Source organism: Sapajus apella, unplaced genomic scaffold, assembly GCF_009761245.1.
Source record: "Sapajus apella isolate SASKATOON/1434 unplaced genomic scaffold, GSC_monkey_1.0 scaffold56, whole genome shotgun sequence".
NCBI lineage: Eukaryota > Metazoa > Chordata > Mammalia > Primates > Cebidae > Sapajus > Sapajus apella.
The window spans coordinates 13,569,619-13,588,204 of NW_022436996.1; the positions used below are offsets into that span (position 1 = coordinate 13,569,619).

The following is an 18,586-nucleotide window of genomic DNA, read 5'->3' on the forward strand; positions in this document are numbered from 1 at the left end:
CATTCAGCAATGAAAATGCAGTGCTTTTCTTGTCCAAGTCTAGAGGAAAAAAGCACTATCAGTTATTTAGAATCTGATTTATACCTTAAGAGAGTGGCTGCCACTCTCTGTGATTTCAGGGAAGTTGGGTATCAAGGAGCAATTTTCAAAGAATTGAAAGCCGGTACAGGGTTATGAATAAACTCTGAGAGCTTTGACCTTCCCTGTCAAATGATAAGGCCATAAACATGTTGGTAATTCTGCTTTGTTGTGAGCACCTGTTCTTTTTCATCATTGTGGAGTTTCTAGGATGCCAAAAATTGATAACTGCAAAACTAAAGCAAAAAGATTTATCATATTAAAAATATTAGAAAAGTAGACAATACAGGGTAGAGAACAGCTTTCTGTATGTATGTTGCTTTTGAAATGTGTCTAGAATTGGACTATTCAATTTTGAAAACTTTACAAGGTCCATTCAAATTCAGTATAACAATATGGTCTTACTTTACCATTTATTTGAATGAAGACAGCAAAAGTGGGTTTTGGACAGGAACTGAGGTCATTAATATATAATATTTTTCATGCTTTTTCCCCACTATGCTCATTCTTGCTCAGTTGTAGGCTTTTTCAGTAATCATATACAGTACAGCGGTGTTTGAGCATTTACAGTGCTGTTAAACATAAAGTGTTCTGTTTTAATGATTATGTTTCCATCTTCATTAAATAACTGTTGAGGAACCTTTTTTCTCTGACTTCACTATTACCTTTCTCAGGTTGATAGCTCAGGAGAAAATAAAGATAAGGAGGGGAAAAGAAAACAGTCCAGATAACCCCCAGAGAAGGGAAGGGGAAAGTGGTCATTTTCTTTTAGAAACAAAGATAAATAAATAAAACGTCTTATTCTTCACTTTTTAAAAGGGACCCTAAACTCTTTTGAACAAACATATAAAAACACCAAAAGTGATTTTTCTGTTTTATCATGGCCTAAAAAAGCAGAAAGAGCACAAGGAACGAGAAGGCAAAAAGGCAGTGGGCATACAAAGATAAAATGCTGCAGACAAAGCCACCTGGAAAGGGACAGCAAGAGATTCAGAGTATGCTAGTTGTCTGTTGCTGTGTAACAAATTGCTCCAAAGCTTGGTGGCTTAACACAACAATAAACATTTATTATCTTTCAGAGCTTCTCTGTGGGTCAGGAATTTGGGCTTGGCTAGACGTTTCAAGCTTAGGGTCTTATATAGCGTGATTGTCCTGGTATCAGGCATCAGATTCCATGTGGCTGACAAGTTGGTACCGGCTGGTGGTAGTGATGGGTGTGAGGTTGGATTCTTCTCAATATGGGCCTCTCCAAAGAGCTGCTTGAGTGTCCTCATTACATAAGGATTGGCTTCTCCCAGAGCAAGTAATCTTCAACAGCAAGCCGGAGGGCAGCTGTATTTTTTTTTTTTTAAATGATCTAGATTCAGAAGTTAAACACACCTGTACTCCTGCAATGTCTTTTTGGTCATGCAGGTTAGCTTATTCAGTGCAGGGAATGCAAGGACACAAATACCAGGAGGTAAGGTTCACTGGGTGCTGTTTTAGAGCTTGATTGCCACAGAGAAATAGCGAAGAGAGTGGTAGACAAACACAGACACGCAGACCTGTATGAACAGGAGAGGGGAGAAGACTGGGTAGTTCAGTCCAGTCCAGGGTGAGGGTGATCACACTCTCCTGAAGTGTGTTTGATTTGTGACAGGTGTAAAGGCTGCTGTAATATCAGTTAATCCTAACCCAGCCTGTCACACCTGGTGTGTTTAGTTGTACTCTCATTACAGTAATCTTTTCCAGCACTGAAATGGAAAGCTTAGTTGCATTAAGGCATATTTTTCTAAGAAATATTACCACAATTATACCTTAAAGGATAAAAATCTATGTATTTCCCCTCCAACACACATATATACACACACACACCAGTATCAGTGGTTTTACATTTCTGATGTCAAAGTCTCTTATCTGATATAGAAGAGGTATCAAAATAAGACCACTGTAACAATGAAGATTGTAATCTCCATAACTTGAAAGGAATGTTTTTCTGACGTTTTTGCCCAAACACAGTAGATAGTAGGTAAAGTATATTGTAAGCACTTCTCAAGTTGCTTCCAGAAGACAACTGTATACTGACATTCTAGACACCCAAAATGAGAGGCAGGTACATGGACTTTCTAAAAGTAAACATAATTAATTATATTACCTGTGTTTTAATTCATTCGTTTTCTAAACATAATGATAGCAGATATTTTTGAGCATTTACTCTTTGGCAGGTACTATTCTAAGGGCTTTGCATTTCAAGACATTATATCCCCACAACAATGTTTCTTTTCTGGTTTTGTAGTTAAAGAAAATGAAACTCAGACATGGTAGAATGGATTGCAATCCATGAAGTCTTCCACTAGCACCTACAATATTTTACTTATTTATTTGTTTATTTATGAATGAATGAATGAATGAATGAATGACAGAGTCTTGCTCTGTTGCCCAGGCTGGAGTGCAGTGACAAGATCTTGACTCACTACAACCTCTGTCTCTTGGGTTCAAGTGATACTCTTGCCTCAGCCTCCTGAGTAGCTGGGATTACAAGTGTCTGCCACCACAACTGGCTAATTTTTGTATGTTTAGTAGAGACGGGGTTTTACCATGTTGGCCAGGTTGGTCCTGAACTCCTGACCTCAGGTGATCCACACACCTCGGCCTCCCAAAGTGCTGAGATTACAGGTGTGAGCCACCATGCCCTGCCTACAATACTCTTAATGGTCACACTAGATGCAGGGTAGATTCATCCAGGCAAGTTCAAAAGAAGATTCCCTAACAGTGACAATGATTTTCTCACACTCCATGGACAACATCTACAGTATCCCAGACTTCTCAAAAGTTAGAAAAATAAAACAGAAGGCTTTCTGAAACCCAGGAGTGTTTCTCTTGAGGGAAGGGATCAGCCTGGAGGTAGGTGGGTCTGATTTACTTTTTAAAAGTATCATTTTCACTGCTGGTTTGGGAACAGACTCCAGTGAGGCAAGAGGAGACCTTGTTATGGCAAAGTGCACAGGGTGGTAATGAATGAAACTGCGAGATGTGATAGGAAATGACAGGAATTCTGTAACTATTTAGAGTAGAGAGTCAGTAATATTTCTTTATGGGTCAGATGTGGGGTATAGGAAAAGAAGAAAAACCTTCGGCCTAAGCAGTTGGAAAGATGAAGTAGCTCTCCACTGAGATCAAAAACTGAGTGGGGTGGGTTTGAGATAAAAGGTCCAGATATGTAAAAGAGGCAATTGGACATGCAAAAACAGTTTGGGAGAGAAGTCTGGGCTAGAGATAAAATTTGGGATTCCCCACATGTAGATGATTGAGATCACAAAGAGTGTGAATACGGGCAGATGAGGGAGGAGGATCTTGCCGAGACTAAGGGGCTGAGACCTTCCATCATTGGGCGTTTGAAAAGAAGGGGAGGAGCCAGTGAAAGATATATGGGTTAAGAGGAAAATAAATAGAGTGTGGTATTCTGGAAGCAAAGTAAAGATAATCTATCAAAAAGAGAGAATGATAACCCATTGCAAACTCTGCTGATACATCAAATCAAATGAAAACTAATTGACCATTGAATTTAGCAACTTGGAGGTCATCAGTTTTCTCAATTAAAGCCAGGATGGAAGAGTGATAGGGGCAAAAGCTTATTTGGTATGAATCTAAAACAGTATTAAGTCGTTCTTGCATTGCTATAAAGAAATCCCTGAGACTGGGTAATTTATAAAAGGAGAGATTTAATTGGCTCAGGGTTCTGCAGGCTATACAGGAAGCATAGCAGCATCTGTTTCTCCGGAGGCCTCAGGAAGCTTCCAGTCACGGCAGAAGGTGAAGGAGGAGCAGGTGCATTGCATGGCAAAAGCAGAAGCCAGGGGCGGGGAGGTGCCACACACTTATAAATGACTAGACCTTACGAGAACTCACTCACTCTCACAAGAATAGCACCAAGGGGATGGCACTAAACCATTCTTGAGAAATCCACCCCCATGATCCAATCACCTCCCACCAGGACTCACCTCCACCACTGGGGATTATAATTCAACATGAGATTTGGGCAGGGACAAATATGCAAACTATATCAAAGATGGAATAGAGGAGAATTGGAGACAGCGAATTTAGACAGCCCTTTCTAGGAATTTTAATGTAAGGGAAACAATAAATGGGGTATTGAGGGGGTAGATGGCAGATGAAGGAGGTCAAGAGTCATTATGTGGAGACTACAAAGCTTAGTGCTTTCCTTTTCATAAATATTTATGTACTCCTACTGTGTACTTAATACTATACTGATATATGTATGCCAGTAAAGCTGGATGCAGTGGCACATGCCAGTAGTCCCAGCTCCTCAGGAGGCTGAGGCAAGAGGATCACTTGAGCCCAGGGGTTTGAGGCCAGCCTGATTAATGTAGCCAGAAATTTTAAATTTCAAATTTTTTTTTTAAAGGCCGGGCCAAGTGGCTCATGCCTGTAATCCCAGCACTTTGAGAGGCTGAGGCAGGCAGATCGCAAGGTCAGGAGTTCAAGAGCAAGCTGGCCAACATGGTGAAACCCCGTCTCTAATAAAAATACAAAAATTAGCTGGGCATGGTGGTACATGCCTGTAATCTCCTGAGGCAGGAGACTTGCTTGAACCCAGGAGGCAGAGGTTGCAGTGAGCCGAGATCATGCCACTGCACTCCAGCCTGGGCAACAGAGCAAGACGCTGTCTCAAAAAAATAATTAAATTAACTTTAAAAAAAATCAATGAGATCTGTTCCTCTCCTTGAGGCATTTATCTCCTGGTAACGGAATTAGACTTTAAACAATGTGTGTGGAGAGCAGAAGATGTGCAAGTGGCCCAGGTTACAAGTTCAACGAAGGATTCTGAGAAAAAGAATTAGGTGGCTTCTGAACTGAATGTTAGAATTTGTACCATCTGAATATTGAGCCTACCTACTTTTCATTAATATTTGATAAGATCAGGGAGTGGGGAGAAGCAAAATTGTCTTATTTGCTCTTGCCCTATGGTACTGAATTTTTTTAAAAAAAATGATTTTTGCATCTGTTTTCTTGTTCATAGCCCAGTTATTGATTTTGCTTTAACCATTCTTTGTGAACTTCTGGAAAACCCAATAGGCATGTTTTGAAAACATGAGTAAGTGTTTTGCACAGACTTATCTGCACCCACCACATATTCAGTCACCAACACAGAACAGCCAAATGAATGGAGACAGGATTACATAGTAAATAAAGAGAATGGGACATTCTATGATGCATGGATGAGGTCAAAGAAGATAGGAATTCACCAACTTATTCATTCATTTACTGTACAAGTATTTATTATTTAGGATAAACTTTAGGCAAGGTTATGCAAAAGCTTAACTTGAAGATTGAATATTGGGAACAAAAAAGAAGAGGGGGGAAAAAAACAGGCAAGCAATGAGATAAATGGGCTGGACTGAAAGTTAGAGCCTAAAAAGATATGATGACCTAGTAAAAACAAATGGGCTTTAAAATCACAGCATACTTGGATTCAGATATCTCACCTGCCTGTTACTAGCTGAGTTATCTTCTTCATTACTGCCCTGAGTCTACAATCTTTATTTTAGTAGTAATTCTACCACTCAAGGTTGTTATGAGAATTATAGTGCCCAGCAGAATATTTGCACCTAGAAAATACTCAAAAATTGTTTTCTTACTGCTATGGTCTGAATGTTTGTGTCCCCCCAAAACTCCTGTATTGAAGTCCTAACTCCCAAGGTGATGATATTTGGAAATGGGGTCTTTAGGAGATGATTAAGTCATGAGAATGGAAGCCTGAGAGAGACCCCTTGCCACCTTCACCACACGAGGACAGAGTGAGAAGGTGCTATCTGTGAACCAGCAAGCAGGTGCTAACCAGACACTGAATCTGCCTGTGCATGGATCTTGGACTTCCCAGGGTCCAGAAATGTTAGAAGTAAACTTCCGTTGTTTATAAGCTACCAGTTTGTGGTGTTTTATTACAGTTGCCCAAATAAACTAAGATACTCATTTTTTCCCCTTTTTTTTCTTTAACTAGATCTTCCTCATTATTTCTTTAAGGTTATGGAGTTTGATAGTCATGCTGGTTTTTGAAATAAATAAATGCAAAGTTGTTGTCTTTCTCCCCACACTTTCTTCAGGAGCACTAACATTATCCCATGAGCATTATGAACATGAGTGAAAAAAAATCACCAGACACCCAACATTCCGTTAAACATGTTGAACATCAGCCGTGCTGCATTCTCAGCTAACAGAAACACTGCCTGGAGTTTGTTTATGAATGGGATTATATCAGTAGCTCTCCCTACTGTTGAACCATCTCCCCAGTTATCCTCCATTCTCCTGCCAGTCTTAATGACTTGTAGCTTCTGAGATAACATCAAAGAGAAGTGCATGGGGATTGGTGAAAAGCTCATCTGACAAACAGCTGGTGGGTGTTCAGGTAGAAGGAAATGTTTGTGCTTAGAGTAATTGAGGGAAGCTGATTGTCTACTGAAGGGGACTCCCGTTGGTAACTCTTTTATAGTAAGAAAGTTGGAGCAGTTAATAATACAGGAAGAAAGTTGAAATATGTATTGCCGTACCAGCATTCCAATCAACTCTTTAACAATTATGAGAAAATGTGGGAAATATGTTCAGTATATGTAGAATCTGAATGGAATCTTATTTAAATTATTACTAGCACTAAAAAAAGATAACATTGAGTTACCTCAGTATTTGGCTAAATTTATGTTAAGAATTCCAAAATATAACTTTAAGAATTTCATGTTGGATATAGTAACCAGATATTAGGCTTCAGAAGGAGTTCCTAGAACTTTTTTTAAAATTATGAACAAAGTAAAAGAGGTATGCTCTTATTTAAAAATTCATTTACTAAAAACTAGAGCCTCTGTATGACAAATTGGAGAAATGACTCTACTTAAGATATCTTAAAGTCGGCTGAGCATGGTGGCTCACGCCTGTAATCCTAGCACTTTGGGAGGCCAAGGTGGGTAGATCACGAGATCGGGAATTAGAGCAGCTTGGCCAACATATTAAAACCCCATCTCTACTAAAAATACAAAAATTAGCCTGGTGCGGTGGTGGGTGCCTGTAATCCCAGCTGCTTGGGAGGCTGAGTTAGGAGACTTGCTTGAACCCGGGGGGAGAAGGTTGCGGTGAGCCAAGATCCTGCCACAGGCCCTCAGTGTGGGTAACAGAGCGAGACTTTGACTCAAAAAATAAAAATTTTGAGATACGTTCCATCAATACCTAGTTTATTGAGAGTTTTTAGCATAAAGGCTGTTGAATTTTGTTGAAGGCCTTCTCTGCATCTATTGAGATAATAATCATGTGGTTTTTGTCTTTCGTTCTGTTTATGTGATGGATTATGTTTATAGATTTCTGTATGTTGAACCAGCCTTCCATCCCTGGGATGAAGCCTACTTGATTGTAATGGATAAGCTTTTTGATGTGCTGTGCATTCAGTTTGCCAGTATTTTATTGAAGATTTTTCCATCGATGTTCATCATGGATATTGGCCTGAAATATTTGTTTTTAGTTGTGCCTCTGCCAGGGTTTGGTATCAGGATGATGCTGGTCTCATAAAATGATTTAGGGAGTATTTCCTGTTTTTGTATTGTTTGCCATGCTCATGGTTAGGAAGAATCAATATCGTGAAAATGGCCATACTGCCTAAAGTAATTTATAGATTCAATGCTATTCCCATCAAGCTACCATGGACCTTCTTCACAGAACTGGAAAAAACCACCTTAAACTTCATATGGAACCAAAAAAGAGCCCGCATAGCCAAGACAGCCCTAAGAGAAAAGAACAAAGCTGGAGGCATCATGCTACCTGACTTAAAACTACTACAAGGCTACAGTAATCAAAACAGCATGGTACTGGTACCAAAACAGAGACATAGACCAATGGAACAGAACACAGGCCTTAGAAGTAATGCCACACACCTGCAGCCATCTGATCTTTGACAAACCTGACAAAAACAAGCAATGGGGAAAGGATTCCCTGTTTAATAAATGGTGTTGGAAAAACTGGCTAACCATGTGCAGAACGCTGAAACTGGACCCATTAGTTACTCCTTATACAAAAATTAACTCCAGATGGATTAAAGATTTAAACATAAGACCTAACACCATAAAAACCCTAGAAGAAAACCTATACAATACCATTCAGGACATGGGCATAGGCAAGGACTTCATGACTAAAACACCAAAAGCAATGGCAACAAAAGCCAAAATAGGCAAATGAGATCTAGTTAAACTCCAGAGCTTCTGTACAGCAAAAGAAACAATCATTAGAGTGAACTGGCAACCAGCAGAATGGGAAAAAATGTTTGCAATCTACCCATCTAACAAAGGGCTAATATCCAGAATCTACAAAGAACTAAAACAGATTTACAAGAAACAAACAAACAAACCCATTCAAAAGTGGGCGAAGGATATAAACAGACAGTTCACAAAAGAAGACATATATGAGGCCAAGAAACATATGAAAAAATGCTTATCATCACTGGTCATTAGAGAAATGCAAATCAAAACCGCATTGAGTGAGATACCATCTCAGGCCAGTTAGAATAGTAATCATTAAAAAATCTGGAGATAACAGACGTTGGAGAGGATGCGGAGAAATAGGAACACTTTTACGCTGTTGGTGGGAGTGTAAATTAGTTCAACCATTGTGGAAGACAGTGTGGCGATTCCTCAAGGACCTAGAAATATAAATTCCATTTGACCCAGCAATCCGATTACTGGGTATATATCCAAAGGAGTATACATTGTTCTATTATAAAGACACATGCAGACTTATGTTCATTGTGGCACTATTTACAATAGCAAAGACATGGAACCAACCCAAATGCTCATCAAGGATAGACTGGTTAAAGAAAACATGGCACATATACACCATGGGATACTATACAGCCATGAAAAAGGAAGAGCTCATGTCCTTTGCAGGACACGGATGAATCTGGAAACCATCATTCTCAGCAAACTGACACAAGAACAGAAAACCAAACACTGCATGTTCTCACTCATAAGTCGGTGTCGAACAATGAGAACACATGGACACAGGAAGGGGAACATCACACACTGTGATCTGTTGGGGGGGGTGGGGGCTTAGGGGAGCGATAGCAGGAGGTCAGAGGTTGGGGAGGGACATATTAGGAGAAATACCTAATGCAGGTAATGGGGGGTGGAGGCAGCAAACCACCATATCATGTATATACCTATGTAATAGTACTGCATGATCTGCACATGTACCCCAGAACTTAAAGTATAATAAAATAAAAAAAATTTTAAAAAGACACCTTAATGTTTTGTGGAGGTATAACATTAAAAAGTTTAAAAAATGTTTTTCTTTTCCTTTCGTACTCCTAATATTTTATGTTAGTCTTATGAAGGCTAATCACACTTATTTTTCTTACAAATTACTAGAGCAAAGTGGCCAGGTTTTAAAAATAAATAAATAAAAAGCAGAAAGGAAAGAAAGTGTGGGTTCAGATTAAACCTGGAAGACCTGATAAAGGGTGAAAAGTAAATCAACATTTGTAATATGAGTGCTTGAAATGTTCTTCTTGGTACCTTGGACATGTTATTTAGCCCTGAAAATAACTCAGGGAGGTAGGATTATAGTCCTCATTTTGCATAAACACTGAAAATTACATTTTAAATGTATTTTGAGCACTAGTGACAGGGAATTCATGATTACTGGTTGTGGATAGCTTACTTGTAGTATCCAATTGAGCAAACATTATCTAGATCAGGGATGTCCAATTTTTTGGCTTTCCTGGACAACATTGGAAGAAGAGTAATTGTCTTGGGACACACATAAAATACACTAACACGGGCCGGGCGCGGTGGCTCACGCCTGTAATCCCAGCACTTTGGGAGGCCGAGGCGGGTGGATCACGAGGTCAAGAGATCGAGACCATCCTGGTCAACATGGTGAAACCCCGTCTCTACTAAAAATACAAAAAATTAGCTGGGCATGGTGGCGCGTGCTTGTAATCCCAGCTACTCAGGAGGCTGAGGCAGGAGAATTGCCTGAACCCAGGAGGCGGAGGTTGCGGTGAGCCGAGATCGTGCCATTGCACTCCAGCCTGGGTAACAAGAGTGAAACTCTGTCTAAAAAAAAAAAAAAAAAAAAAAATACACTAGCACTAACATAGCTGATGAGCTTTAAAAAAAATAGCAAAAAAAAATCTTGCAATGTTTTAACAAAGTTTATGAATTTGTGTTGGGCCACATTCAAAACTGTCCTGGGCTGCATACAGCCCGTGAGCCACCGGGTGGGCAAGCTTGATCTTGACAAAGAATATTGGGTCTGTCTCTTGAGTCCTTTCAGTTCACCTGGACCTTCCCTCATGTACTTAAACATTGAAAGATTTTTATAAGCATATTGACACCTTTTCATCAATACATTTTCTTTAAACAATTAACCAATTAGGTATTTATTTGATACATATGTTCCTTCACTGTGTGGTAAATCCAACAGAAAAAAAAATTAGGTTCTTGGTCTTCAAAGAAAGTTTATTCTTTTTAGGGATGCAATGTGAACCTATTTGAGGGATCCAATACAGCACCAAAATGATACGTTTTATAGCATCAATAATTAAAGTTGTACTATTCAGGAAGAAGTCATCTTTGCTAGCTGGAATACATAGGGAGTTCTCATAAAAAAGTAAAGCTTGCATTTTGCTTTGATGTTTCTCTGGCTTAAGGATGGAGAAATGGTCTAGGAGTAGGCAGGAGAACATGGACATCCTGATCATATGGGATGTTAAGAAAAGCACTTATCTAAAGTAGTTTGAAACTCTGAGATCAAAGATATATTTTGTAACTCAAAATATATCTTTCAATGCAACCTGTCCTGTTTCTGCTGTCAGTAATGCTTACTTCCGGGATAAATATTATCTCTAGAAGTCATCATTTAAAATGTCTGTATCTTTTGAAGAGGCCAAGAGTGGGTTTTTCTCTGACTAGAATAAAAAGAAGGTATGAAGATATGATCCGTTTAAAAAAAAAAAAAAGGCATAAATGCAGAGGTGATAACAAAGCAGAGACATCAATGTCATGTTTTATTTTGAAATATCCAATGTTAGGAGATTAATAAGGAAATAAGCCTGTCATTAGAATAATTTACTGTTAGTAATTTACTAATATCTCTAACAACAGTAAAGATATGCATTTCATACATATTTTTGACTTTTGAATAAACAAACTAGCTTAACTAGCACGAACAAGGTTTTCTTTTGGATACCTGTTGAGTATTGTCATTAACCCCTTTAATAGCACAGCTAGCTCATGTCAGAATGTGTATGTGACTTCAGCTTGCCAGGCACGGTGGCTTACGCCTGTAATCTTAGAACTTTGGGAGGCTGAGACGCGCGGATCACCTGAGGTCAGGAGTTTGAAACCAGCCTGACCGATATGGTGAAACCCCATCTTAAAAAAAAAAAAAAGAAATAAAATGTGGATGTGACTTCAGCCTGAGGTTTTTGACTCACTTCTAAAACAAAAATCAGATGGGAGGTATGAAGTTCAAAACATATTCTTGAAATGTTCTGGCTATGGAAATATTAAACCAAAATATTCTAGTTTTGGGTGTTGTATGAAAAATGTTATTCCAAATCAACATTTTCCTAAGTTGATTTCATGAAGTAAAGTTGATTTCATGAAATTTCACGGGAAATTACGAGATGTCATTTGAGCAGTAGCAGGAGATTCTGTGGTGAAGTAAATTTGGGAAACACTTATTCATGTAAACAGAGTTTCTGTTTAGTTATTTTGCTGCAAGAACACCTAGAACATCTAACATGCTGGCATACGTTATGGTTTCCAAGAGGTGAATTGACAAAGCAATTTTTTTCAATTTGTATTTGACCCTGGGAGTAATGTTCTATGGAAAGCACTTTAGAAAATGTTCTAACATGATTTGAAATTCTAAAAACTATCTGTAGATAAGATATTAATGCTTTTTCAAAAGGAAAAACCCTGAATTTAATATATATACATGCAACATTAATTTGAAACAGCCTATTTCAAACAAACCGAATACACCTATATTTTGAATTCCACATTTGTGGAGCAGAATCAAAGAAAATATATAAGACTTCTAACTCTAAGGTTTTACAACTACGAGTTCACTGGGGAGACCCTTTATCTTGCGACTACTTTCAGCCACGTGAACAGTCACAGTATGAAAATATACCATCACGAAAGTCTGTGCCGTAGGAGAAGTAACCTTTTTTCCTGCTACATGTAATGTAGATACTTCTTTTACTATTCTTTCCTGCAGGCTATTTAATTTCCTGCAGTGTTTGTTGATAAATTTTTAACATATCTGGACCAGCTAACAAAAGATGAGCTACCAGAGACTGGCCTTGTGTTTATCTGTCTACAACAATGCTTCATTCACACGGGGTCTAACCGTGTGCCACTAATTATAGCTGCAATTAGCCCCAGAGTGTAGGTTCGGCATTAACAGCAACTTGATGAATGGTTGGCCACTTTATAAACTAGCATTGGCACCTTCTCCTGGAATTGTTCACACTAAATCTAATGTGTTTATGTTCTTTCTGGGTTTAGTGCTTTGTGAATGATCTTGTTAATTTGCTGTGTATCTTGTGATATCCACGCTGAAATATCTTAGCACAAAACTTAGCATAGTTATTGGAATTAAGGATGTGGGTATGTAAACAGAATTCATGTATCTCTCTTTTTTTTTTTTTTTTTTTTTTTTTTTGGTAGAGACATGGTTTCACTATGTTGCCCAGGCTAATCTTAAACTTCTAGGCTCAAGTGATCCTTTCACTTCAGCCCCCTAAATTGATGGGATTATATGCATCAGCCACCATGCCCAATGTTTGGTGTGTTTCAAAGGCAAAATCTAAAGTGAGCTTTAACCTTTTCTCTCAGTTATGTCATTGTCCTTTGGAAAGTGGAGGAATAATACAAAACAAAGGAACAGCGATTTCTTACCCTGTCACAGCTCCCTATTTGTGTGTATTTTGTTTTGCCTTGACATTACAGTCTAGGGAAAGTAATAGTATTCTGCCGTCTATCTTTAACATCAGAAGTATGATTTCCAGCACACAAACCAAGCAACATCTTTGTTATCTTTCACTAAATTACAATTTCATACTTATTAAGGTTATTAGACGTGTTGAAATAACCACAATTGGAAAAGCAACCTGACTGTGATTGATCTTTGTTCTTTCTTTACTATATGGGACTGCCTTTGACTTCAAAGAGTTATCGTAGTTCAGAATAGAGGATAGAACAGGAACCTGTGAAATGATTCATAGGAGGAGATGGAAGTAAATGATTAGTTCATGTGCCTCTAGTCTCCAGTAACGGCATAAATCCTTAGGGCAGTTCTTTAATGTCAGCCTGAATGCCTGCCTGTGTCAAATCACATATAGGCTAGCACATATTATGAATTAAGAAATCTGGGGCATGAACAAAAATTCCTTTATACAGTTGTTCATTTTCAAACAATGTCACACAGACTTGAAGATACAGGAGGAATGCAAAATATTGCTCACATTTAACCATAAAAACTGTATTTGCATGTTTATAAACACAAAGACCATTCATATAAGGCTAAACACCTTTTTGGAACAAGAGAAAACATGGTTGATTGTGACAAACTACTTTATTCCTGGATTGAAAATTGTTAAGGTCTGTTGATTCTTTAAATAATGAGGAAGGCAATGAATATATAGAATGCTTATTACTGTGTCATTTAAATCATTGAATTTTATAACAGCCCTTCTCTCCATGGGAGAATAAAACTTAATATGTGCAGTTTCCTTTGCATTATATGATACACGTTGAAGAATATTCTCTTAGGGAATTAATATCACAAGTTGAAAAACAGTTCCATCTTTCCTTCGTCATTCTTAGCAGAAGTCACCGAGGAGTACCAGACATGCTAACGTATTCAGCTGGCCACTACCAAATCACAGGCCCCAAACAGGAAAGAAAGCCATCAATGAAGAGACAAAAACTAACTGTAACACACTGAAAATAAGACAGCCCAACAACAGGAATTCCTCTTTGATAAGTGATGGAAAAGTCACACTCTAACAGCAGGTCTCATTGTCAGAAACACTATTATCAGATGCAAAAGTACAGATCTGGACAAGGTGTACCTTCCTTTCCTTGTTCCACTGGTGCTCTCTTGAGCCCTCTATGCTCCACCACCCAATGCCCAGAATGCTACAGGTTACCTGTAACCCCTCTGAAAATGCTGTTTTCTGATGGGAACCCTAAGAATACTGCCCTTCAACAGGAAAGTGGGTAGTGATCCACCTACATGAAAAGTCATCACCAGTTCCTGTTCCTTCTCTGCTGAAGCCAGTGTAATGCTAAGGAAATTCAAGTTTCTAAAACATTCTGTCTCATCAACTCCTTTTGTGTGTGTGTGTGATGGAGTCTTGCTCTGTTACCTAGGCTGAAGGGCAATGGCATGATCTCAGCTCACAGCAACCTCCACTACCTGGTTTTAAGGGATTCTTCCGCCCCAGCCTCCTGAGTAGCTGGAATTACAGGCACCCGCCATCATGCCCAGCTAATTTTTGTAGAGACAAGGTTTTACCATGTTTTCCAGGCTGGTCTTGAACTCCTGACCTCAGGTGATCCATTCGCCTCCCAAAGTGCTGCGATTATAGGTGTAAACCACCACGCCTGGCCTCTCAACTCCTTCTATTAGAAAGGTTTTGTTACCTCTTTGAGCATTTGTAAAAGTATGCTATGTTTGGCATCTAGGGATGGTCATTTGTATTATGTTTGGTATATCTGTCTTCTGAGAGAATTATTAATATAATGAAGAATGGCAGAAAAAAACAAATCTCAAATTTGTGTGGCAAGCTATCCAATATAAATCAACTAGGGGGAAAATGCTATGCAAAGGAATAAAGGCAGCTCTTACCTGAAAGAAAATAAAAACTTTTAGAAAAAAAAAAAGCAAGGCTGGGTATGGCAGCTCACGTCTGTAATCCTAGCACTTTGGGAGGCCAAAGCAGGTGGATCACCTGAGGTCAGGAGTTCAAGACCAGCTTGTCCAACATGGTGAAACCTCATCTCTACTAAAAACATAAAAATTATCTTGGTGTGGTGGTGCATACTTGTAGTCCCAGCTACTCAGGAGGCTGCGGCAGGAGAATTGCTTGAACCCTGGAGGCAGACGTTGCAGTGAGCCGAGATCTTGCCATTGCATTCCAGTCTGGGTAACAGTGAGATTCCATCTTAAGAAAAAAAAAAAGCAGAATACATTGTAATGGGTGCTAGAAGCAGCTCTCTTTATGTGTTTCCCTTTGTGTGGCACCTTTCATTTTGGATAGGTTTCAAACCCACAGTCCCATTGCTATGAGTTTGGTCTCTGGAATTGGCAGGTATAGGCAGGAATCTTTATATGTGTGGTCCTATGTTAATCTCTGCAAGCTTCAGTTTTCTCATATGTGAAACATAATTAACAATAAGATATAAGATACTTTGTAAAAACTGTTGTTAGGATTAAAACAGGTGAAAGTTCCAGGATTATTCAGCACCTATTGCAAACATTTTTTGTGAGGATTAAGTATGATAAGCCATGTGAAGGTCATAGATGCCTCCTGCGAGGTCTTCAGTGCACATTAACATCCCTTCTCTCTTCTCCTTCTTAATGATCATTTCTTATCTCCTTCAGGGAAAGCACAGACTGCATGTAGACACTGGAATGGAGGGAGATTGGTGCGGCCTTATTCCTGTTGGACAGCCTTGTACTCAGGTTACAACCACAGGCCTGAAGTGGAACCTTAGTAAGTAGAGCCTTTCCATAAAGGAATGAATGATTTCTTTTATTTTCTTTTTTCTCTTTTTATTTCTTTTCTTTTCCTTCTTTCTCTTTTTTTTTTTTTTAATGTCTCTGTGGTCTGTACCTAGGAGGAATCGCTGGGTCGTACGATAGCTCTATGTTTAACCTATTGAGGAGCTGCCAGACTACCTTCCATTGTGCCTGAACCATTTTACATTTCTATGTGCAGTATAAATAAGAGTGTTCCAGTTTCTCCACATTCTCACACTTGTTATTGTCTGTTTTCTGTCGTATAGCCATCCTAGAGCATGTGAAGGTGGCATCTCATTGGGGTTTTGATTTCCATTTCTCTGATGACTAATTATGTCAAGCTTCTTTCCTTGTGCTTAGGGAACATTTATATATCATCATTGGAGACATGTCTGTTCAGATCTTTTACCCATATTTTATTTGGCTATTTTTACATTGAGTTGTAAGAGTCCTTTATATATTGTAGGTACAAGGCCTTTATCCAGGTGTGTGACTTGCAAAAACTTTTTAGTCCTTGGCTTATATTTTCATTTTCTGAAATTTAGTTAACTAAATTAATAAACGTTAATGAAGTCTATGCTTTTTTCCTTTATGGATCATACTTTTGGTGTCATAACAGAGAGCTCTTTGCCCCACCTTCTTCATGATTTTGTGTATCTGAAAAACCTATTTTACTTTTCTAGAGAAGCAGCAAGTTCTTTTGGTAGTCAAATCCCTGACATAAGATTTGTTGTTCTTACTAAATTTTAAAATGTTTTTTAGTGATTGTGAACTATATTAGGTCCTAGTAGTACTAAAACTATTTTATTTTAAAATATTAAAAAGTAAGGGGCTCCTGTTCTTGAAATAAATGCTGATTCCGAAAGGAACCATCAGTCATTGTGAAATGAATCGACTCTAGTCTTTCTAAGAATAGCAATAATTTAATCAAAGAGCTCTGATTGAACATCAAAGGGGTCATCTCCTGATTGACCAATACCGCTAAGGTAGTACAAGTAAAATATGGAACTATGTCATTCTTTTCTAACAGCTAAAGCATTTAGATGACCACAAGAAAATAAATCTATTTCCAAGAAATAAATATTTTGAAGCAAAAAGACTTGAAAAAGACCTTTCTGTGAGCCATTGCAGAAACAATTAGGAAACACTAGAAATATTTTGAAACACATGTCTAGAGAGCTCATCAGAATTTGAAAGGACTGCGAGAATACATCTCCTCCAGTGCACAGAAATTTATGACAGGCTTTGAAGCTGTTTAGCTGAAACTGACATGAGCTCTCACTGGAAGCTTTTTTGAAAACATTCTGGCCCAAAACAACTGTTGTATTTTTTATAGTTCTCATTATTTCCAAGGGTACCCAATCTAGACAGTGGTGAACTTCCTGCTGGATCTTGAAGTGATCATACTTTTCAGGGCTGGCACCATGAAGAGCACTAAGCAAAGTAAAGAGGAACAGGTGCCCCAGCTTCCTTTTTCTTACAGTAATTAAAAAGAGTCATACATTAGACATGATTCTTGGATCTTTAGAATGTCCTTTGATCCTGTATTTCCCACAATAACATACACATTGTATTAGTCCATTCTCATATTGCTGTAAAGAACTACCTGAGACTGGGTAGTCTATGAAGAAAAGAGGTTTACCTGACTCACAGTTATGCAGGCTTACCAGGAGGCCTCAGGAAACTTAAAATCATGGTGGAAGGTGAAAGGGAAGCAGGTACCTTCTTCACATGGCAGTAAGAGAGAATGAGAGTGATGGAGGAAGTGCCTCACACTTTAAACCATTAGATCTCATGAGAAGTCATTCACTACCAGGAGAACAGCAAGAGGGAAGCCCGCCTCCATGATTCAGTCACCTTCCACCAGGTTCTTCTACCAACATTAGGAATTACAATTCAACATGAGGTTTGGGTGGGCACATGGGTCAAATCATAGCACACATCCTAATTCTGTGTAAGATTTTCTCTGGTAAGGGGGCCTTCAGCATGATGAGGGCAGGGCTCTTAACCTTCCTGAGATAACTTTTGATCCTGCCTGCATGCAATATACCATTACTTATTTATATAGTTACACATCACTTTGACTTTTGAAGTAATTATTTTTCTATAACATCATAAAAAATAAAAAAGTAAACTTAATGGAATATGCAAAGCAATAAAGCTGGAACACAAAGTGCTTCATCAGTTACCTGTTGTAAAAGCGCAAATTCATGGGGTCTTCTGATAGGTAATACTGCCTCATTAAAAGTTAATAAAAGTAAATATGGTATCATGTTGACTTGAAGTGGGTAGATTTCATTCACAGAGAGGGTCCCTGCTTTCCTCAGTGCTGTTGTCTGTGAACGCAGAGCCCTGAGGTCGGGGTCATTTTGTCAGTCATGGCTACAAAGGGACAGGGTGAAGGTGGGCTTGCAGAAAGAGGAATAAGACGCAGACACTTAGTTGGGGTCAGCTCACTTGTTGGGTTAATGGGAGTAAGCAAGTACTTGTGAAGAAACTTGTCAAGGTCCTCAGCTGTGGCCTTGTGGCTTGATCTCTACCAATCTACACCCACTCTTAAGTACATGATGCCAGACGTTCTAAAAGTAGTCGGATTTATCTGTTACCAGTTTGCAATATTTCATGTGCCATTCTAATGTTAAAAAAAAAATCGTTTGAATGATAACATAGGTGCTGATCACCCAGGAGTGATACTTTTCAAATATTACTGAAGCTA

At 38.7% G+C, this 18,586-nt stretch overlaps 1 protein-coding gene across 4 annotated transcripts in view; it reads left to right on the top strand.

Moving 5' to 3' along the window:
• TPK1 (thiamin pyrophosphokinase 1) overlaps nt 1–18,586 on the top strand; it is a 396,118-nt gene that overhangs the window by 260,466 nt on the left and 117,066 nt on the right. For all 4 annotated transcript variants that reach the window (XM_032245137.1, XM_032245138.1, XM_032245136.1 and 1 more), the window contains one exon: nt 15,733–15,844. In XM_032245137.1, coding sequence (XP_032101028.1) covers nt 15,733–15,844 — 112 coding nt within the window. The remainder of the gene's footprint in view (nt 1–15,732; nt 15,845–18,586) is intronic.